General features: G+C 33.0%; 2 protein-coding genes across 3 annotated transcripts; one reads left to right on the forward strand and one right to left on the reverse strand.

Annotated features, from left to right (window-relative positions):
• The first annotated feature begins 12,964 nt into the window (after positions 1 to 12,964).
• LOC126703585 (GDSL esterase/lipase At3g48460) lies at positions 12,965 to 15,700 on the forward strand. The gene is made up of 2 exons (XM_050402552.1): positions 12,965 to 13,683; positions 15,096 to 15,700. The coding sequence occupies exons 1-2, from the start codon at positions 13,027 to 13,029 to the stop codon at positions 15,597 to 15,599; spliced, it is 1,161 nt and encodes a 386-aa protein (XP_050258509.1). The 5' UTR covers positions 12,965 to 13,026; the 3' UTR covers positions 15,600 to 15,700.
• A 3,178-nt stretch (positions 15,701 to 18,878) lies between these two features.
• On the reverse strand, positions 18,879 to 21,463 carry LOC126703586 (E3 ubiquitin-protein ligase AIRP2-like). 2 transcript variants are annotated; one of them, XM_050402554.1, is made up of 5 exons: positions 21,112 to 21,463; positions 20,206 to 20,363; positions 19,980 to 20,046; positions 19,397 to 19,631; positions 18,879 to 19,272 (listed from the first exon to the last, which is right to left on the reverse strand). In XM_050402554.1, the coding sequence occupies exons 1-5, from the start codon at positions 21,158 to 21,160 to the stop codon at positions 19,062 to 19,064; spliced, it is 720 nt and encodes a 239-aa protein (XP_050258511.1). In that variant the 5' UTR covers positions 21,161 to 21,463; the 3' UTR covers positions 18,879 to 19,061. The 2 variants fall into 2 exon arrangements, with proteins under 2 accessions (XP_050258511.1, XP_050258510.1); XM_050402553.1 differs by having other exon boundaries at positions 20,206 to 20,368; positions 21,112 to 21,462.
• Between the last annotated feature and the right edge of the window lie 2,277 nt (positions 21,464 to 23,740).

A 23,740-nucleotide genomic window follows, 5' to 3' on the forward strand; every position in this document is an offset into this window, starting at 1 on the left:
TTTTGAGTGCTATAGAATCACACTGACAAAAAAATTCTATCAATAAGCTTGTGTTATAGATATAATGTACTTTGAGTTTTTCGTTGAATCAAAATGATAGTTTTACCTTGGCCCCCCCAAGCAAAAATTTCTGGCTACGCCCTTGCTCCCACTCATAAGGTAACTCCTGACCCTACACCCATATTTAATGAAAATCTGTTTTCTGGCAGAGATCCGAGGGATTGTGATAATGTGCCTTCGGGTTTTGAGGGTCAACAAACTGTAAAAGGAAAGTTTGCACAGCAATTGCACGAAATTGATACCGAGTTGAATAAATTCGAGGATATGGAGGGGGTAGTAAATATCCCAGTTCTCATTCCTTATAAGGACTATAGTGGTTCGAAATCTTTAAACTCCTTTGACCAGCAAAATTCTGTAGCATCGCTGATTGATGAAAAACCGGGTTTATCCAAACCTTCCTTAAGTAGCACACTGAATCACCAAGAGGGTCCTACTCCTACACTCATCACTTAGCCAGCTGTTGCAAAATGGACACGTATACCACGTACTAAAACAGGGAGTTTGGAAAAACTGAAAGTCCATGCAGGTGAAAAGAGAGGATCCAAGTCGAGGTCGAAACATCCTGAGTTACCAAACAAGAAAAAGTTGGTTTATAATGATGGTTAGAGGCACATTGAGGAAATGGCAATGGCTAGCTCCCAACCTTGCCAAGAGCCATGAATCTATTTTGGAAGAAGGACTTTGATTTACAGGTTATCTCTTCTTCCAAAAATCATATTGACACCCTGATTAATAGGGGGAAAGATAATGGATGGTGCTTCATTGGGTTTTATGGGGAACCTACTACACATCTCCGAAGTGAATCTTGGGACTTGATTCACACTTTACACAGGCAATACAAGGTGCCATGGTTGTGTACAGGGGATTTCGATGAACTCCTAAAGTATCATGAAAAATTAGGAGGGTGTTTAAGACCGTATGGACAGATGCAAAAGTTTCGAGAAGTCTTGGATGAATGTAGGCTGTTGGATTTGGGGTTTGTTGGAAACAAGTTCACTTGGTTTAAAACTTACCTAAACAGGGGAGTAGTATGGGAACGGTTGGATAGGGCAGTGAGCACGGCAGAGTGGTATGAATTGTTCCCAGCAACAAAGGTTCAAAATCTGGTTTGTGGTTCATCTGACCATAACCCGATATTAATTCTACTTGAGGGGTTCACGGTAAAACCCCAACGCCCATGGAGATTCGAACAAATGTGGCTTGATAAGGAGGGATGCCATGATACGGTACAAAGGGCTTGGAAAGTTATCTCTTTAGGTTCAATGATGGTACAGGTTATACATAAGGTTGAAGCTTGTCAAGTGAAGCTGAAACAATGGAGTAAGCATGCTGTGTGCAACATGTCCAACACGTTAAAAGAAAAAAAAAAAAACTCTCTTTGAAGAAAGCCGAAGCTGAGGCAGTCAAGGGTGGAATCATGGACTTCTTTCTCTAACTCAAATTGGAAGTTAATGATTTGTTGAGGATGGAGGAGCAGATGTGGCAACAACGCAACCACATACACTAGATGGTCTCGGGCAACAAGAATACGAATTATTTTCATAACAGGGCTTCACAACGCTATCGCATAAATAGTATTACTAAACTCTGAAACTTGAATGGAGAGATGATTGCTAGGGATGAGAATATTTCGGCCATGATAGTTGACTATTACCAAAAGGTATTCACTACCTCCAATCCGACTGACTTGGAAGAAGTTGTGCAATACACTAAAACAGTGGTAATTGATGATATGAATTGTATGCTAACCAGTGAGTTTACTAAGGCTAAGGTTGAATTTGCTTTGAAGCAAATGGCTCCACTAAAAGCACCTGGCCTAGATGGCATGCCACCCATTTTTTTCCAACACTACTGGGACAACATCGGTGATGATGTAGTCAAGGCTGTCCTTTCATGTCTGAACTCAAACAAGATTGTGCCAGGTTTGAACCACACTTATCTCACCCTTATTCCCAAAGTAAAAAGCCCAGAATATGTTACTAAATTTAGACCCATTGCACTTTGTAATATTTTGTATAAACTTGTTTCTAAAGTTTTGGCTAACAGATTAAAAAGAATTTTGCCTCAAGTTATTTCAGAACCTCAAAGTGCCTTCCAATCAGACAAAGCGATCTCAGATAATATCTTGGTGGCTTTTGAGACCCTCCATCATATGAAGTTGAAGAAAAAAAGAAAAAAGGGGCACATGGCTTTGAAGCAAGATATAAGCAAGGCCTATGATCGTTTAGAGTGGGCTTTCCTCCAAAGGATAATGGAAAAATGAGTTTTCATTCAACTTGGATTGGTTGGATTTCAGAATGTATTCGCTCTGCTACTTATTCTGTGTTGGTAAATGGAGAACCAAAAGGCCATATTAGCCCTACTAGAGGTATTCACCAGGAGGACCCTTTCTCCCCCTACCTCTTTCTTTTATGTTTAGAAGGTTCAAATGGCTTAATTGAGCATGCAGTTGATAGAAAGCATATTAAGGGCTTCTCGCTTTGTAGAAACGGACCCAAAATATCTCATTTATTTTTTAGCAGATGATAGCCTTCTTTTTTGTCATGCAAGATTAGAGGATGTCTAGAAAATTCAAGAAATTTTGGACAAATATGAGAGGGCTTCGGGGCAAAAAAATAAATTCTACAAAAACTACTCTCTTCTTTAGCAAGACTGTGACTAATTCTTCAAAAGAGGAGATTAAAAACCTGTTGAGGGTTCCGAAAATTAGGGAGTATGAAATGTATTTGGGCTTGCTAGTAGTGGTAGGGAGGAACAAAAAGGAGAGCCTAAATTTGATAAAAGATCGAGTATGGGGAAAGCTACAAGGGTGGAAGGAGAAGCTTCTTTCCCAAGCAAGAAATGAGGTCTTATTGAAGGCGGTAGTCCAAGCCATACCCACCTTCGCTATGACTTGTTTTAGGCTACCAGTGGGATTATGCCAAGATATAGAGATGTTGATTCGCAAATTTTGGTGGGGCTAAAGGGGAGATAGAAGAAAGATTCATTGGAAAAAATAGAAAGTTTTATGTCAGCCAAAGACGGATGGAGGCCTTGGTTTTAAGGACTTATGCAAATTCAATGGAGCAATGTTGGCTAAACAAGTTTGGCATTTGAGCCAGGATAGGGACTCCATTTTCTATTGAGTGTTCAAGGGAAAATACTTCCCAAATTTTTCAATTTTTGAAGCAAAATCATCCTCGGGCTCTTTTGCGTGGAAGAGTGTTTTATGGTCGAGGAAATTGATTAAGAATGGATCTAGGCAGAGAATTGGTGATGGGAAATCCCCTCGGATCTTCAAAGATGCTTGGTTGTTAAACACAGAGGGAGGTAAGGTACTTTCAAACCTAGGTGTTTTAGCACCCGATGCAAAAGTAGATATGCTCATTAATCCTCAAAGGGGCTGGTGGAATGTGCACTTGATTGATCTATGCTTTTACTCGCCTGAAGCGCAACTCATAAAATCTCTGCCTCTATGCACTACCCCCGGGCTGATATCATGTTTTGGCTAATGGAAAAATCTGGTATTTATTCTGTCAAATCCGGATATAAACTTCTCTGTGAACCCCAGAATGTTGAGGCGAGTAATCAAGTAGAAGTTGAATCACATAAATTGTTTTGGAAGAGTATTTGGAGAATGAATGTATCGGTAAGATCAAAAACTTCTTTTGGAAAGCCTGCACAAACTCTCTACCTACAAAGGAAAATCTAGTGAAGCAAAAAATACTTGAGAAATCTGTGTGCCAGCGCTGTCTACAGGGAAACGTAGATGTCGTACATGTGCTTTGGGGATGTGATAATCTACAATCTGTCTGGTCAGTTGACTTTAGTTGGGTGGACAGGACATGGGTGCAATCTAGTTCCTTCCCTGAGCTGCTAAACTTGATTTGTGAAAAGTCTGCTTTACTTCCCTTATTTGTTGCTACTGCTTGGTCTATGTGGTGGCACCAGAACAAAACTCGCCTCCAAGAACAACCTTTGCCTCTGGATAGAATCCCAGTTTTTGCTAAGGAGTGTATCCGAGACTTTAAAAAACAGGGATCCAATATCTGTAGAAGCTGACCTACTGCTGCAAAAAAGTGGTCTCCACCTGCTATAGGGAGTGTAAAATCAAACTATGATAGCGCAATGTTTAGTGAATCAGATGAGGCGGGGCTAGGAGTGGTCATTCGAGATTTTGATGGTGCTGTTATGGCATCCCTCTCCAAAAAGATCATGAAATTGCCCTTAGTGGAAGCTCTGGAGTTGCTGGCAACAAGGAGAGCAGTAAGCTTCACCGTGGCAACAGGTTTCACATCAACTGTCTTCAAGGGAGATTTTGAGTGGGTTGTAAAGTCCTTACAGCGCCGGGGTATGGAACATTCCCAAGGGGGACATCTTATAAAAGACATTTGGTCTTATGCAAACTCTCTATAGAGTTTTTCTTTCTCTCATGTTGTACGACAAGGTAATAAAGTTGTTCACGCCTTAGCCCAGAGAGCAAGACTTTCTTTTCCTTTACTAGTCTGGATGGAGTGTGTTCCACCAGATATTTTACCATCTTCTAGGTCTGATTTCCCTTACTCTTGATTAATAAAATTGAAAGTATTTCCCTCTAAAAAAAGAAGAAGTAATTTATATATTAACCACCCACTATTATCATCTATATATTACTAAAAGTTGAAGCATAACATTTAATGTTATTACGCTCACATTAAGCCACATCGGCAGTCATGTCATTCCCATCATCTTTTCTAAATTTATCGTACAATTTTAAAATAGTTTTTCTCAATTTTAATATACTAACAAAACTAAAATTATTTCCAACCTATCTCTACCATAAAACCCACTTCTTTTAAATTTAATTCCACCAGCCACTTCTTCTAAATTTAATTCTAACGTAAAGCCCAAACCCAACCCTTCTAAACTGAAAACCCTAAGAAACTCACAGTTACAACCTCTTGATTTCCTTCCGTTTTGTTTCTTACGTGTTTCTTCCCCTTCCCACCTTCTAACGACAAAATCCTCACGTCCCTTTTATTTCTCACTTGTTCCTTCCCCTTCCCCACCTTTTAATGGCAGGCTCTTTGTCTTCCTTACTCCTTTCCTCACAATATATAAATACCATGATTTTAAAAATCGGACCGGACCGGTCGGTCCGACCGGTTCAATCGAGAACTGGATACTAATCCGGTCCAATTATGATTAAAAACCGAACAATTACTAAAAACAGAGAATAGTAAAAAACCGGCCGGTTTAATCGTAAAACCGAAAACCAGTATGGTTGAACCGGTTATTGGCCAGTTGTGTTGAGACTGAAAACTACACCGTTTTGACATTTTTCCCAACCATACCGGTTTAATCGTAAAACCGAAAACCGGTATGGTTGAACCGGTTATTGGCCAGTTGTGTTGAGACTGAAAACTACACCGTTTTGACATTTTTCCCAACCTAAAACTACGTTGTTTTGGGGAAACTTAACCCTAAAAACTCATATCCTCTATTTTTCTTTCCCTCACAACCCTCTCTCGCACTCTCAACTTCTGTTTCCTTTGAATTTTTTTTTTCTCACTCTTTCTCATCTTCTCTGTTCGGCTTTGAAATTTGGTGGTCGCCTTTTTCCCTCACACGCCTCTGCCTCAGCCTCCTTTTTCTCTCGGCCTTGCGGTATTTTGAGCAGATAAACGAGCTTCAAAGGACAAGAACTGAAGAACACTTAATCTTTTCTCATCTTCAGTTCTTGTAAAAGAAAAGAAATTTAGGGAAGAAGCAACGCTGATCTGTTGTAAAAGAAATGATATTTTGGGAACATGCTAGCTGTGGAGTGAGGTTGAACTTTGCTTGGCAGAGAGAGAGGTAGAGGAAGATGTGTAAAATGAGGAGAAGAAATGAAGAGTGCAGAAATAGATTCTGATGGTAGAAGCAAGTACTGACTGAATGGGAAAAGGAGAAGAAAGTGGGGGTAGGTGGAGAATTTAATGTAAGCAAATTTTGAATTGATGATTAGAGTACTGATTCACGGGAAAAGGAGAAGAAAGTGGGAGGTAGGTAGAGAAAATTTAATGCCAATGGAGGTAGGTGGAATTGTAGAGGAGTTATTTAGTTATTTATTTTTATTATAAGTTTGTTTTTAATGATTCTGATTAAACTTTTATGATATAAATTTTTTAAAGTAAATATTATTAGTTACTATAAAATTATTATATTATATTATTTATTATTTATTAATTATGACATCATCGGTTCGACCATCGGTTCAACCTCGACCGAACCAGAAAATCAGTAATCAGTCCCTTTTCTGGTTCTTTGTTCATACCGGTTTTTAAAACCATGATAAATACTGACGGAAACTGAATGCTTCAGTTCAGGTATCTCTAAATACTTGCTACTCTATTCTTTTTGCTTGATTGCTTGATGTTTTTTATTCCTTTCTTAAATTTTGTTACCGCTTGCTGCCTCTTGAGTGTTGTGATGCGACTCAGATTAGATTGTGCAGTCCGTGCAAAACAAGGCAATATTGTTGCAGCTGAAACAATTTTTTGTGTATTTATTACAATGCCAAATATTGTAGCAGATCTCCTCTGTGTATGTATTTAAATTTAAACAAGCTATATCAAATATCTGATCTCAATGTCGATTGGAGTTTATTTTTTGTTGGCTGTGTTATGAGATGTAGCAATTCTTATATTTCAGTTTGGGAAGTTTTTTAATTTGAAAATTTCTTGATGTTAAATACCATCTTGGATCTATGAATGCTTTAGTTTTGTTATAAAAAAAAAAAAAAAGAGGTTACTTGCTGATAAGAGGAATGGTGTCTCTTAAGAATTGTTTTCCCTTAACTGAACATTTATTATTTTGATGTTCCATGAGTTACGGTCTGCCATGTCAGACCCTGCCAAAGCATTTATCAGTATTGGAAGCTCTGTTTGCTAATTGAGATAAGAATTTTTTGACTAACACATGTTCAACTCCACCTTTCAATGGTAACTTCATCTTCATTGCTTTTGCACATGGGAACCTTACACTAACAAAGAAGATGCAATCAACTTTATCAATACCAAAGTTATTCCTCACCCATGGTTCAGGGCAATTTGCCTTAATGGTTAGCCCATTGGTGCCATTTCAGTGACCAAAAATTCAGACAATGATAAGTGTAGAGGTGAACTTGGCTATATTTTGGGCTCCAAGTACTGAGGTAGAGGGATTGCAACTAAAGCAGTTAAGCAGGTGACTAATACTATATTTGCTGAATAACCACACTTGGAAAGGCTTGAAGCTATAATTGATGTAGAAAATGTGGGCTCCCAAAGGGTGCTAGAGAACGCTGGGTTCTAGAGGGAAGGTGTTCTAAAAAAGTATATGATTTTGAAGGGGAAAAACGGAGACCTAGTGATGTTTAGTCTTCTTTCTTCTGATCCCAAGAGCTGACTATTTGTTCAAAGTTTTTGTTTTTGTTTTAATTTGTATGTGATTTATGAATCTTAAGCCACCCACTAGTAGAAAACATTAATTAAAATTCTATTCAAATGCTTTGAATGTTCTCTCTTGTCATATAAAACATTCTTGAGATTATAAAAATTTGTATCCATAACTTATAATATATATATATATATATATATATTTTTTTTTAAATGTTATTCCTACTACAATCTTTCTATAAGATAGCAGCAGATTAATAGTAAACATAGAAAATTAGTTTAGTGCCAGGCCATCTAGCATATAAAATTTGTACTGTTTGAAGTACATGATACATTTACCATATAATAAGATGCACATATAATTAAGGATTTAATTTAATTGAGGAACCATGTGTTTATGGAATTACACTGTATAATGGCACCTAAATTAGCTCTCTTGGCCTCCCTTTAGCCTTCTTTAAAAGAGGAATATCAATGCTTTCTACGAAACTGAAAGGGGAATATCAATTTATTTTGCCATGACCATCACCAAAGAATAACTTTTTCTTCAGTAACTGAAATGGATATCAAAGATTTTCCAGCTATTTCAAATTTATTAATAATTTATTTATATATTGATTCAACTTATGTAGCTTTTGTTTTTGGACAGCTCTCTTTAGGTTTCTACTTGCAATATTTAATGATTGGATTGTCATCAATACATATGTTGTAGGTGAACTTCTGTCTTCTCATAAACAACTGAAAAGCAAGCTTGTGGCTATATGACACATATTTGTCAACATAAACATACGGCTATTTATTGAATAGGTTTCACATCCACAACTGTTATTTTATCATTAATTAATAAAAGTAACGAACAAGAGTTTTCTTCATTTCCTAGCAAGACTATGCCTGACATCACGTGATTGGAAATACAACTTAATTAAGCAGTTGCTAGGAATGCGCATGTGCAGTTTCTTCAAAGCTTGTGAGTAATTGTATTGAAATATACCTTTGGTTCCTAAACCTATCACCAAAATGTCATGTTCATTTCCAATGGATCTTTATTTCTTGTATCTTTCAAAATCAAGTGTTTTATCATGTAGAATGAGTGAAAATGTTGATATATCCCTTTCTTATTAAAAAATATTGTTGAAATGTTTAACTTTAAGAAAATAATAAATTTATCAGTTAAACACAACAAATAAAAATTGTATACACATATATATATGTATATATATGCCATAAAAGATAAATTAAACAAAATGAACACTGAACAGTCAAACGTAATTTACAATTTATATATATTTATATATATACACACAATACTATAAGATTTAAGATTTATGGAGAAGGGTATATGAAAGGCTTCTATTCACAAAAAAAGAAAAAAAATGCTAATAAATTAAACAATCACTCATCCATACAACAATCAAAACACTATAAATTACAAAACAAACAACTTCAAAAATACATACCAAAAATATCATAAAAATACTCTCTCCACAATCACAAAAATGAGCATGCAACATGAATTACCAACAGAATTATTGCTCGAAATATTTTCCAATGTTAGAAGACAATCGCCAAAATTTTTAGGCAACATCAAAATGAGGTATACAAATTTAAATTCACATCTCATTTTTGTTACTTTCACATGAACTTCCCACTTTTTCTCTACTAATCACAATCTACCAAGTCCAAAATTGTGGCAAAAAATATTGCAATCCTATATTTTCTCTTTTTATTAACTTTATACTATGAAGTCATGCACAATTCTAGTGTCATTGTTGTATTTTTGAAAGAAAAAAAAAATTAGCTTCATCAATCCAATATTGCAATTATGATGATAATAATGTTCACGTGTAATCCTTAGTATATGATTATGGTCATGTTTTGTCACCAGTTGATTTTTTTTTACACATTAATTTCTTAATATGTGTTTTCGTTTTTAAAAAACAGCTACAAGCAATTCAATCAGATAACCAAAAAGAAAAAAAGTTTTTCACCACATCAATCTAACTAGACTGCTTCAAAATCCTTTATTCCTTTGAAATGATGAAGAAAAACACATTCATCAATGCTTTAGGGCTGGAAACAAACAAGCACTATTTTGGGTTGGAGTTCACAAATATTTTGTATAAGATCAAACTAAAACAGGAAAAGAAATCCTTCTTCAAGCAAACATAGAAGGAGACAAAAATGCAAAGTATGGACTAACAATTGCATTGTTATGTGAATCAAATGATGAAGGAATACCACTATTATTATCAATTCTAAACCAAACAGGTGGAAAACAATTGCTGCAAAACTATTGACAAATCCTTCGACATACAACTTTTGGAACAAACACATTTCGCATCCCAAAAAACCAAGCATGCAAGAAAAATGGAGTGGGTTATTAGGATCGTGAATGTCCTTACCCTTATGAAAACGAGGAATTACATGTAACATGCAAAATGTGCTTAATTGACTTGGAAATGTACAAATTAGCCAACTGAGTTTGATAGAAATTATGTTCCCAAAAAAAGAATACAATAAAATTTCCTCATCCTATTCATAATACTAATCTCTATTTTCAAAAGAATAGATCTTTTTATTATTATTATTATTTATTTAAAAAGAATTGTAAGGACTTAATTACAGTCCTCTAAAGTGGTTACCTAGCATGACTCTAACTTGAAATTTATAAAATCCTATCTATCTATTTTGAAGTGAATTAAATTTTACTAACTTGTGAAGACAATTGATTAGCTTTGGAGTGACTACAAGGCTGAGTATGGCAACTAAGTAAGAACTATGGTTAAAAGCCTATCGAATTGAAATGAATGAATTATAGTTGTATCCTTTGTATTCTGATGATTGCTTTTAATAACATTATGTAATAAACAAATTTGTAAATACATATGCAAGACATAAATCATTATTTTTGTTCATCTGTTACCTTATATTAAGTACTAAAAATCTAGACTCAAATAGTATGGTGTAATTTAGGATTCCGGTATTTACAACTTAAGGCATCATTGCCAAAACTTTCCGTATCTAATTCCAAGACCAAAACCTCAAATCATCATGAATCCTACAATATATTGGTCATACATATATAATGCATCTTAAGTAATAATTCATTGAAAAATATTCAAAATAATAACACTATCATAAAAAAATTTATCACGCACAATGTGCAGGTTGACTAGTTATTATTTAATGTGCGACTTCACTTATACATATATGTATATTCAACAATTTACTTGTCCAAAATGAAGTCATTATAAACTAATAATGCTTTAATAATTATCAAGTAGATAATTTATTGAAGTAATTCAATTCATTATTTAGATTAAGTATTCCAGATCTAGAAATAAATCCATAGTATTATGGACAAATAATGCTTTAATTAATTTTTTTTTATAATAATGCTTTAATTATTGATATATCATATGGTAGAGGTTTTTAAGATATATTATTTAATAGCGTGACATATTTACGAGTTTTGTTTGAAAATTTTGAAAAGTTATTTCTCTCTCTATCTCAATTTGTTTGTCTTGTTTGAAAAGTCAAACTTTTTAAGAGAATATCATTTGTTATCTTGTCTGTCTTATAAAAATGTATAAGTTTATAAAACTACCATTAAATAAATTTATTTTTAAAAGAGTTATTCTTAAAGAGACAACTAAAAAGGTGCCTTAATTGGATTAATTTTTTTAAAATATTTGTTAGTTTTCTTTTTAAATAGTTTTGAAAATAAATTAAGAGTATAATAGGAACATTAATAAATTAATAATTTTTATTTTTAAAAACATGACAATATTTTGGGACATCTTAAAATAGAATAGAGGACAAACAAACCGGAGATAGTATTTTGGATTTGATTTTGCTAAATAAATAATGAATGATTGACTAAGATAATAAATTACTAGTTGAAATAATCTCTTACCAGTCACCGTTTTAAGTGAAATAAAGAATATATTATACTCGAGTTCAAATTAACTCAACTAGTACTCATCAGAGAGATCATCGGTAGTTTACCTTTTGATGTAATTTCGTTTCAGTGATCTTTCCCTTTCTTTCAGTGAAAGTAGTTCAATGCATTTATTGTGCAACCTGACAACGATATTGTTAAGTGTCGGTCACATTTAAGGATAACACCAAAGCAACCACAAAAGCAACAATGAAGTTAATGCTGTAATGCTGTAATGGAAGATTTTTCAATATCCAAAAAAAAAAAAAAAAAAAAAAAGGGAGAAGAAATAAACTTTGCTTTAATTAAATTAAGATTATATTAACGGTTATTTTTAAGATAATGGTTAATAATTTATTTTAAGAAAATTTTAATATTATTTTTATAAAAAATAAAAAATAAAAAATAATTAAAATATTAATTTTTTTTCTTTTTCTACAAAAATTTATTTAAATAAATTATTAAGTATTACCTTAAATAAATTTATTAATATTTTTCTTAAATTAATGGTTCATTTCTTCACCGTAATAAAATCACAAGAATAGGCTGGGTAGCAGTTGGAGTAGGGACAAGCTTATTTAAAGCCCCAACTAATTTTCTTTCATGAATCAAGAATTTAAAGAAGAAAAATGAGGACATTATAGCCACATGTTCTAGTTTCTTCCACGTTAGTGCTACTATTTTTTATATCTTGTGAGAGCGTTTGATTTCGGTGAACAGTTGAATTATAAATGGGACAGATTTAATTTTGAAGTGAATCGAAATGTTATTACATGGTTTGAACATATGCGGATATGCTCACCAATCTTTCTATAGAAACTTTTTTTTTTTTTAGGTGAAAAAAAGGGGTTATATTAATAAGTCTCCTTAATGTAATAGTTATTAAGTGATTATTATAACAAGTAGGTAATACTTATTGCAAACAACTTGTTACACACATTGTTGCATACACTTTATTTCTAAGTTGAAACTGTGACTTGAAGTCATAATTTCAAGTTTTAAAGTTATGATTTTAATTTAAAAATATGGTGTATGTAAAAGTTTTTGTGTAATAAATACAGCCCTATTATCTTATATATTTGAAGTTGTTTGGATGATCTAGGAGTAAATTACTAAATTTATTGCATCACAAGGTATGGGTGCATGCAAGGGAAATTTAGTAATTTAATACTATTGAGATGTGTAGTATACAATAAAAATTGAAGAATGCTAAAATTACAAATTATTTTATAATTTTTTTTTACAAATTATTAATACAGTGAGTAATTATTAGTAAATAAGAAAGTGATGTTAATACTATTGAGATGTGTAGTATACAATAAAAATTGAAGAATGCTAAAGTTACAAATTATTTTATAATTTTTTTTTTACAAATTATTAATATGATGAGTGATTATTAGTAAATAAAAAAAAATGATGTTAATGGTGCACTAAATGAGAATCTATAAGAATTTGACATAATAATAATTTATAAAAATATTGTAAAATAATAAATGGAGGTAACATTCTTCATAAATATTTATTCATAATGAATTCACATGTGAGATACCTAGAACTAATCACAAATAAGTTGCCTCTTTTAATATTGCTCTATATATGGGCTCCAAGACCAATAGCTCCTAAGTAAAGCTTTGAAGACTCAAGAAAAAAATGGTTTCCCATTTCACATCTCACCACTCTCATCAATTCATCTTCATCACCCTCACTACCATTTTCATCCTCACTTCTTCATCTTCTGCTGCAACAGAAACACACCCACCACGTCCATTCAAGAAGATCTATGCCTTTGGTGACTCATTCACTGACACAGGCAACACAAAGTCTGTCACAGGCCCCACTGGTTTTGGTCATGTATCAAACCCTCCATATGGAACCACTTTCTTTCACCACCCCACAAATAGGTACTCAGATGGAAGGCTTGTGATTGATTTTGTAGCTGAAACACTGTCTTTACCTTACTTGCCTCCTTACCTTAAAATCAGAGGCAATGTTTCTTCTTCTACTTTTGGTGTTAACTTTGCTGTAGCTGGTGCCACAGCTACAAACCATGCATTCTTTGTTAAGAACAACCTTACACTTGATATCACACCTCAATCTATCCAAACTCAGTTGCTTTGGTTCAACAAGTACTTGCAAAGTCAGGGGTGTAAAAAAGCATCTGCATCAGATTGCAAAGAAGCCTTTGATGATGCACTCTTTTGGTTTGGTGAAATTGGAGTCAATGACTATGCATACGCTGTTGGATCTTCCATACCAGATGATACCCTCAGAAAGCTTGGTATCACAAGCTTTACTGCGGTTTTACAGGCAAGTATTGAATGGTATCCAAAACTTTCTAAAATTATAATTACATAGGTGACCGCCAAAACTTTCTTGCATTGTTTGTTTCCTTTCTTTCTTTCTTCTTCTTCTTTCTTTTTTTTTTTTTTTTTTTTTTTTTAAGAGTGATGCTACATCTACAATATTTTTACAACAAATCACAGGTGTTTAGTTGTTATTGATTCAAATTTCAAACTAACGTTAAGATTATTTTTTTGCTCCAACAATAACAACTAGTAACAACTTGCCACTTATGATTTATTGTAAAAATGTTGTAGTCATATCATTTCTCTTTTTTTTACTAGCTAAATATTAAACCCTTTTAGGTTTATTTAATTTTCATAATTGCTATTATTTGAGCCCCAATTTTTGCCTTCCAGCCCTTCCTATTGCAAATGGCTTGGAAGCCTTATGGTTTTCTAGTTTTTACTTGGGCTTTAACTCTACTCTAAAATTGCTGGATTAGTTTTTTCTGAATTGCTGATTTATTGAAAATAGGTAAAAATATAATTATATCTATAAAAAGTGAAATTTGAAAAAGTAATACATAAATAAATTTTAAAGCTAAAAAATAATCCAAATATATCCAAACCAAAGTCTTCCCCAAACACCCAGAAGACCAAAAAAGAAAAGAAAAGAGGAGAATAAATCCGTAGATGTGTTGTTACATAAATTGATATGTTCTCTTGTATAATGCTAATAACAATTATAAATAAATAAAAAAAATTCCTAATTTTGCTTGTTGGTCCTTGTCATGGCATAATCTATTATATATAATCCAGTTTCAAAGGTGGAAATTTTTTTTAGACTTATTGTGGCGAATATGTTGCATAGAACAGCCAAGGTCGCCTCAATAGAAGTCTTTCAGACTTGTAAGATGGCGTTACTAAACGCTTTACTGAGGCAACAAGATTTTGAATATGTCTCCTGTACAAGTATCTTTGTAAAATTCCTATTGCAAAGTGTTACCAAAAGCCTAATGAGATATATATTCTTTTTGTAACGTCACTTTTACTTATGTTACCAAAATATGAGTAGGGTCTCTATGTGACATACCCATTTTCACACCCAAATTCACATTCTCACGCCTAAATCCACACTGTGTTTTAGTGTCAACTTGTAATTGGTGCATAAGTTGAATTAATATGCTTAGGTACCCGTGGTGGACTTACGTGAAAAAGTTAAAATCTAATCATGAGTTGACATATAAGTAGAGTGTGAATTTGAGTGTAATAGAGAATGTGTTTCTAATATTATTTATATTAGTTCGGGTGAGATGAGTCACCTTAACAACCACATTACAGTAAATTTTCATTTTAGTCCCATTTTTTTTCATCGCATTTCACTGAACATTGACCAATAGGTGAAATTAATGATTGAATATTTACATTGGCTTGCAGTCATTGCTAGAGAAGGGTGCAAAATATGTTGTTGTCCAAGGCCTACCCTTAAGTGGGTGCTTGCCATTGTCCATGTCACTAGCTCCTGAAGATGATAGAGATGACATAGGTTGTGTTAAGAGCGTGAACAACCAGAGCTACGTCCACAATGCTGTTCTCCAAGCAAAATTGCAAGAACTCAGGAAGCAATTTCCCAATGCTGTCATTACCTATGCTGATTACTGGAATGCCTACCGCACTGTCATGAAGAGTCCAAGTCAATATGGGTTCAAGGAATTGTTCAGTTGTTGCTGTGGAAAAGGTGAACCATACAACTTTGATTTGTTCACTTCTTGTGGAATGGCTAATGTTAGTGCCTGTGCAAACCCTTCAAAGTACGTCAATTGGGATGGTGTGCACCTCACTGAAGCTATGTATAAGGTGGTTTCAAAGATGTTCCTCAATGGGACATTTAGTCACCCTCCATTTAGTTACTTGTTGGATAGAAAAATCAAACAAGGGTGAACTATTTGTCACTATATTATGTTAACTATTGTGATCTTAATAGTTGAGCTATGAATTGGAAATATGTGTGACAAAATTCAAATAATAATTTTATGCTACAAGTTTTTTACAAAACTGATGGCCTCTCCAAACTTAAGCAAATATTTAAAGAATTTTTGGATGTAAATTTTTGCTATATAAGCTTATTACTTATTGGCTAAAAGTTAGTTAAAGTATTATTACATATTATGGTCCAAGTGACCCAAACCTAGTGTAGTATACTTGTAGAACAAGCATACTAACCTTGGGTTAGTTTATGATTATGGTTAGTCTAAGGTTAGTATAAAGTTCTCTAATATATAAAACTTATATTGTTTTTATTGTGGCTGTTAAGGGCCTTTTATTGTGGAAATAAGTTGTTAGGCGAACCATATAAACCTCTATATTTACTATATTTTTTATGTTTTTGGTCATCACCTACAACCGTGTAACAACCTTAACAAGTATAATTGCACAACAACCCTAACAATTATAATTGCGCATTAAAAAAAATTTGAACATAAGCAAATAAAGCAAAGGAGAATACTGTTGGCAAACCCACTTTATGATAAGTGGGCTGAATTGAATGTTTTCTCCTAGAATGATATACATTACTATCAGGAAAATGCTACCATTGTTAAATTAATTCCTTTGCTTGAAAAGTGCATTACACCTACTTGATTGTGCATACAGTGTCACAGTTGTTACTCTGATCAACTTTGCTGCAATCAGTTGTCTTTTGCTGTAAGTCTACAAACATTTAACTTCATGTCTGGATTTACCCCTTGGCATTTTACAAAGCCGACATAAAATGGTCCTGTTGTTGGAACATTAATTGCGTCATCACGAATTGGTAAGATAGATTTGTCACCAGCGCACTTAGCATTATGGCAATCACCAAAAATTCAATCACTTGGTTTGGTACTTCATTCATGATGAAAAAAAATAAAGGGTCGGCATCTGTGCAATAATCATCAAGGGGACCACCATTAATGAAATTAACAATTTTCCTTTTTTCTTTTTCAGTTTTTTTGAGGAAGATTTTTTTCTTTTTCAGTTCATGGGTAATGTTAGAGTTACTTTAAATTATTTCATTATATTAATATATTAATAAGAGTCATTTTGTAATCATGTTATAAACTTTAATATAAATTTATGCTAAGATGACGGTGACTGATTAAGTTTGAAACTTTTCTTTTTTCCTTCTCTCTTTAATCACTTTTTTTTTTCTTATCTTTTTTTCTCTCTTAACCCTAATTCAGTTTTTCTTTATATTCTGGTACATTCAACTAAGTATTAAAGCCATTCTTGATATTAGAGCAATTGGTAAGTTACACATGTAGCTAACTCTTGAATCCACAACTTGACCCTCCACCTTGTCTTTATAAAGAGATCAAATATTATTTGAACTAGAGCTATTAGCCACTAATAACTTTTTACATGGTATCTCAATGTCTATTTTGATTGCCATTTTGATATATGAACTACGTTAAAAAGATTCTCTATTGTATGTATCTTCTACAAAAAATTTATTGCTTGTCATTTTGACATGACACCGCAATGGATACATACTTGGCCTAGTATAAAGTGAAAACCAAATTGAACTTCTTTTATCCAGTACGGATGAGACTGTTTGCACAAGAATTGCCAAAAGTTTGCAGATTGATATAAAACTTGTCATCTTATTATATAAAACTTTCCCCTTTTGGCTTTTAGACAGAAAATTCTTCTGCTTCTTCTAGGACTTCTTGGATCAACCACTACTTATCATGCAAACACCCTTCAAGAAAACACAATCAATAATTAATTTAGCTAGATTATAAATATATCCATAGAATCATAATTCTTTTGCCTTGTCTCCCACATTATATCTATTATCTATAAACAACATAGAAAATGTGTGCCCAAGTCTTCAAAGATCATACTACACTCCAGGTTTAAATTAATATATAATCCAAAGGACAAGACACTATGCTATCCCACCATACTGATGCACATTTGGAGCCCTGAAGTTCATAAAGGTTGTCTGTAGGCCAATTGACCTGATCAAAAAAATATGATTGAAGCTAAGTAGTCGGCCATAAAGGTCTCCCAGTCATGTTTTTTCATGAAGGAAAACCCTTTGACATCGTCTTTTCATGAAGGAATACCCTTTAACATCTTAGTGCATTCAAACCAAACCACCCCCCCCCCCCCCCCTTTTTTTTTTAAATCGCCATAATACACACCATCAAAAGAATTCCAGAAAATTTGTGGAAAGTTCAGAATTAAAACTCATTCTTTCCCAGACATACAATCATTTTGAGTTTTAACCTTGGGCAGGAAGTTCAGATATGCAACCAAGATCTTTACACATAGATTGCCAAGTTACACAGATTTCACCGGTCAAATAAACTGGGGTATTTTTCCCCCTCTTGGAATAGAAATATAAGAAATTGCAAGAAGACCGCATCATGAAAGTGAAAAAAGTTTCTATCGTGGAGGTTTAACAATCGAATGAAGCTTGAAATGCATTTTGATTCAATACAGAAACAGTTAGTTTTTAGAATGCGCAAGTCAATGATTAAGGATAAACACTGGCATTTCTTTATAATAGCATTGCAAAGCTGCGAACTAGTGTATCTCAGGTATACAACATGTAGGAATTCAATTTAATTTTCTTTGGAATTCTAATGAAAGACATTTTCAGGCTTGTTGAAACTCAAGCAAATATAGTTTGAGAAGCTAGAGAACATGCATGTTTGAAAAGCTTGATAATAGTATAATGCACAAATCAAGCAGGACGAGTAGTACACATGAGCTTCTCCAAAAAGGGAAGATGTAAAATATTAGCTTTTATGATGCTTATCTATAATTACTTGCTTCATTTGTCATTTTCTTGTGATTACAAGTATAACTATGATCTTTTTTGATTCGTGCAAGGCACTCAAAAACATGAGAACTAGTACATGCCCAAACAATTTCATATTTTCACAAGCTGGCTGTTGCGTGTACTGTGCTAAACCATGGTTACTTGCAATATTAGAGAGCAAAGAGTCACTTCAAGGAAAAAAAGAAAAGAAAAATAAATAGTAAGTAGGAAAAGTAGTTCATGAGTGTCATTTGATCATTACTTATTCAACAAGAAGTTAACTAGCGTTGGTGTGTGTGTGTGTGCGTGTTTTGCCAACGCCAATGAGCTTCTAGTTGTAATGTGAGAAATCACAACCCATAGCCTCAACATCTTATGCATTCTCAACCCATAAAAACACAAAAACAGTATTTCTAGCTGGAAAAAGGGCAACATTAAAATTAATAACCGGGTCTCTTCAACAGAGGATGTACATTATTCTACCCAAATATCAAGTTGGAATGAATTTTCTACGTGGAAACCTTACCAGACTCTATGGACAGGTAATGGTTGGCATATTTCCTTCCTGTATATTGTTCTTAATGTCGGTTAGATTAAAATAAGTACTCATAATACATTAAGAACAGAGCATCAGGGATATCCTTAGGCAGGCCGTTTATATAAAGATAGAACCGCAACATATCCTCCTTCAACACAGTTTGAGTGTCAACCACATCGCTACTGCATGTCAGAACCCACAAGTCCCCTGATTTCACCCTCTTCAAACTTCCCCGGCAAAATGGGCAAGATTCTGACCTTGTGCTCCTATAACATGTAGAAAAGAAATGGAATTCGTAACTGTTGAAAATTTAGGCTTCTCTCCGTTATCACAAATCAACAGTGGGCTAAATTGGAAAGGGAAGGATGAATTTGATAAGGTTATAAATACCAGTCATGGTAGCAATTGATGCACATGGAGTGGCAGCAATTAGGCAAAACCATTTTAGTGCAGGACTCCAAGCAGATCCCACACTCATCTTCTCTCTCCAAGTCCATATCTGAAGTCTTCCTCTTATCGTTCAATTTCTTCCTGACAATCATTTCCGTGCCATCATCTTCCTCTTGACTAATATCAAACTCTGACGAGTTACAATTGAGATGCTGAAGAGATGGCAATATAACAGCTGCAGTCACAAGTTAAGGACATAAGATGACATAAGAAAAAGTGAAGCACATGACCATCAAGCCATTTCTTTTTCTTTTGCTGTTCTTAGGGATAGTTAAAAGATTATAGATATGAATATGACATTATTCTACTCTAATTTCCAAAACATATAAATTATAGGTGTCCTTAAAACGAATTGATTAAAAAACATTGGAATTATATCATCTTATTATACTAATAAAAGGATAAGTGCAACATTCTTGATAATCTTTTTGAATCAAACACAACTGTTTTCTTCTATGTATGATGCCCAATAGCCCTCTTATCTTAAATATGGTAAATACAGAATTGAAGATAATTTACATACTGTAGAATTCTTTAATAGTAGCTCTCCTTCCACTTGAAGACATTCTCGGCTTCCCATCAGAGTGCACCTAAAGAAATAAGAGATTAACATACATATCAAATTTCAAGAGCTTAAATTTTACAAGTATATACAAATATGGATATATGATGTATTAGAGATATGGTAATATAAATTATATACCATCTAATTGGCTGTAGTAATGCATAAGCAAGGAAGTGGAATTAACCTTGTATACAATTATGTGAAATAGGTTTAAATAGCTTGAAAGTAGACAAGTACATGAGCAATCCATCCACTGAAGTAAAAGCAATATAATGGGTGCCAAATGATTGTAAACCAATTTCATTTGAAGGCAGGCACCACCCTTGCCTCTTGGAATTGAAGCTGCCCTGCATACATATTCAAAAGATCAACTAACCAAATCTTGGTCTATTAATTCAATGATGCATTACAAGGCTCAATAGCAAATTCAGATATATATATATATATATATATATATTGATGGTAATGGCCTTTGAAATTTGAAGGGGTGTGGACTAACACAAAAATTACAGGTTTTTCAGCAAACCCCACATTTTCTTGTATAAACCAAACACTTATGATCATAAAAAAACAAAATTTACAATAAATCAAAGCTGAGCCAAAACTTTCCATATATACCAATATACCCAAGTTCATGACTTGTTTTAAGAAGTTCCTAAAATGCATGTAGCATTTAATTTTTTTTTAGTTATTAGGAAAAAGAAAGAGGAACCCAAAAAAAAAAAAAGAAAAAAAAAAAGAAGGAATTTCAAAAACAAAAAACTAAAACGAAACACAAAAAGGAACCAAACTCAAAAATTCCCATTAAAGATGTGAGCTTTCTGGGTTTGGCAAAGTATCCACTATCCAAATCCTCTGCAAGTGTCAGTCTCAAAGTAGGAAAGTAGAATATTGAAACAAAAAAGGCAAAATCAAAATCATGCTAACAGAAGCCTATCAGTAAATTTCAAAGAATCTCAGTCAGGTTAGTTAGCACACCAAACAAGTCCCAGTTACACAACTGAACCTTCACACCACAGCAAAAGAAACCAAAAAAAAAAAAAAAAAAAAAAAAAAAACCCACAAAGAGAGAAAGAGACAGAGAGCTTACAGCATATTAGCATACTGAATATCACTCTCAAGAACCATAATGGAATCATGGTAAGAGGGCTTATCAGCAAGCTGCTGATAGTAATCCAACATTTCTCTTCACTCTTTTTTCTTTTTTTTTCTTTCTACTATGATAATTTTTGTTAGAATTATGGAATATAAGAAGAACCAACAGTGAGAGATGATCAGAGAAAAAGAAACCCAGAAAGTGGTGGGCTCCTACATGTATAATCGGTGTACACAAACACTAAGAAAAAGATGTTTGGTGATTGAAGCAAAAGGCACAAAAGCAAGGTCTTTTGAAGTCTCTGAGAAGCTTATACAGTGTATGTGTTCTTTTGGGACAACTTTTACTTGGTCATCAAAACCTATTCATATACACACTCCTATAAGTTAACCGTAGAAAGAGTCCGGTCTTCCTTTGCCACTGTTTTGAATTTTTTTTTTTTTTTTTGGTAAACACTGTTTTGAAAATTTGATTTTTGAGTTAGGATTCTATCTCATTTTTAATTTAATTTAATTTAATTAACAGGCCAAACTTAGCCATTGTTCCTAAAGTGTGCTGAACTATAGAGTCCTAATTAAATAGGACAATCTTATTGTAATAAAGATCTTATCGTATATCTTTTTTAAGAATAATTAAATTCTACTAAGGTGATTGAAATAAATTAAAAACCTAAATTATAGCACTTAATGGAAAAATATATTTGGCTAAAATATTATTTTGACTCTTAAATTTTATTTGAAGTTTGTTTTTTGTCTCTCGTTTTTTTTCATAAATTATTGAATATGTTTCCTTTTTTTATCCTTGTACTTTAAACAATATCATATTTTTTAAGTGTTGAACTATAGAGTCCTAATTTTTTTTGAGAAGTATAGAGTCCTAATTAAATAGGACAATTTCATTGTAATAAAGATCTTATCACAAATCTTTTTCAAGAAAAATGAAATTCAACAACGTAACTAATTGGTTATTGTAATATAGTGAATTTTTTTTTAGAAAGAAACATGTAGTTGAATTGAATTCCTAAATTATAGCACTTATGGAAAAATATATTTGGCTAAAACATTATTTTGATCTTTAAATTTTATTAAAAGTTTTTTTTTTCTACAAACTTTAAAAAGTTGGTTTTTCATTCATAAACTATTAAAAATATTACACTTTTTATCTTTAAACTTAAAAAAAAATATTATTTTTTAATCTAAATTATTGAAAAAAAAGTTCTTTTTTTTACCCCTATTTTTAACTCTAAACTATTAAATTTTTTTTTCAGGGTTTAAGGATAAAAAACAAACTTTTGGTATAATTTAAAAACAATAATTTATTGTTTCTATTTGAAATTGATAAATTTCATTATATTTACTAGAAAATTACTTCTTTTTATATTATATTATATATATATATATATATATATATTTTTTTTTTTTTGAGAAAATTCTTTTTATATTATATAATTTAAAGTATTGAATAATTTGAAACTTCGTACGCGCTGCTGTCATGAAAAACGTACCTAGTCCTAGAGTATGTTGATGTTTAATGAATAATTAAATGAATTGAATTTTTTGACTAGGTAAACTTGGCCTTTGACTGCCTTTATTGTAGTAGCTTTTAGTTCGAGTGGTTGCGAGTAGGTAGTGGGCGTTTCCAATGAAAACTTTGCATTTGGTCAGAGGAGAATAATTGGCAAAAAATATAGGCCACTCTTCCCCCTTTAAACTAATGCCTAATGGGGAATGAGAATCGGCATTTGTGAAATTAATTTTCAAGTGCAACCAACTATAGCGACGTGCTGGTTGATTGGGCCGCAAATCTCACAAATCACAGAGACTCCACCACCGTTACGATGCGTGGCTTATGGGAACGTGTAACAAGTAGCTACTTCGTGTTTATTAACATGTCAATAATTCTAGGACCATTATGTGACTAACTGTGACTTTATAACCTGTGGGTGATAGGAAAAAAAAAGTGATGGATTTATGTGAAAATGACAGGCAATTAATTATAATTGACCACAAAAGATAATTATGAGAAAATGTAGAGTAAAAACCGTGATTATATGCTCGAACGAAATAAAAAGATATTACGGGCATGTTTGGTAACATTGTTTAAACAACAGTTTTCATTGTTTAAACAACACAATACATATTTTCACAATTATTTTTCATTCATACGTATTTTCATAACACTTAAACACCGTTACTCAAATAATATTACCATTTAAGAAAGCGTGTTCCAAGAAATAAATGTTCTAGTGAATTCAAGTAAGATAGTCCTCCTTATCAAAAAAAGAAGAGAATAAAGTAAGTTAGTCCTCATTGCATCATTTGTGTGATTATATGCTTTGATCTCATGCCATGCTCCTGATCAGTCATTGGGTGATTTTTTCTTTTTTTGATATGATAGGTAGAAAGTCATTGGTTTTTAAGTGTCGGCAAGTTCTGCGGCACATTTTGGGCCAATATAAGGCCGGTTTAGGCCACAACAATTTGCGGAACACATGGCCTTTGTGCATAGGCTTAGTTAAAGGCTCAAAAGCCCACACGTACCATCATAGTTCATCTAGCCTACAATTTTTTCTTTTGGCTAATTGTTCATCTAACCAATACAATTCATGATTTTTTTATATAAG

The sequence above is a fragment of the Quercus robur genome, chromosome 10, assembly GCF_932294415.1.
Source record: "Quercus robur chromosome 10, dhQueRobu3.1, whole genome shotgun sequence".
NCBI classification, from domain to species: Eukaryota; Viridiplantae; Streptophyta; class Magnoliopsida; order Fagales; family Fagaceae; genus Quercus; species Quercus robur.

Bases quoted from the DNA above. Each gene is read 5' to 3' on its own strand.
- LOC126703585 (XM_050402552.1), top strand. From the start codon at position 13,027: ATGGTTTCCCATTTCACATCTCACCACTCTCATCAATTCATCTTCATC. The intron at 13,684-15,095 runs GCAAGTATTGAA...ATTGGCTTGCAG, and splicing joins GCTTTACTGCGGTTTTACAG to TCATTGCTAGAGAAGGGTGC.
- LOC126703586 (XM_050402553.1), bottom strand. From the start codon at position 21,203: ATGTTGGATTACTATCAGCAGCTTGCTGATAAGCCCTCTTACCATGAT. The intron at 20,047-20,205 runs GTTAATTCCACT...TTATTTCTTTAG, and splicing joins TTCACATAATTGTATACAAG to GTGCACTCTGATGGGAAGCC. The intron at 19,632-19,979 runs GTATGTAAATTA...TTGTGACTGCAG, and splicing joins TACTATTAAAGAATTCTACA to CTGTTATATTGCCATCTCTT.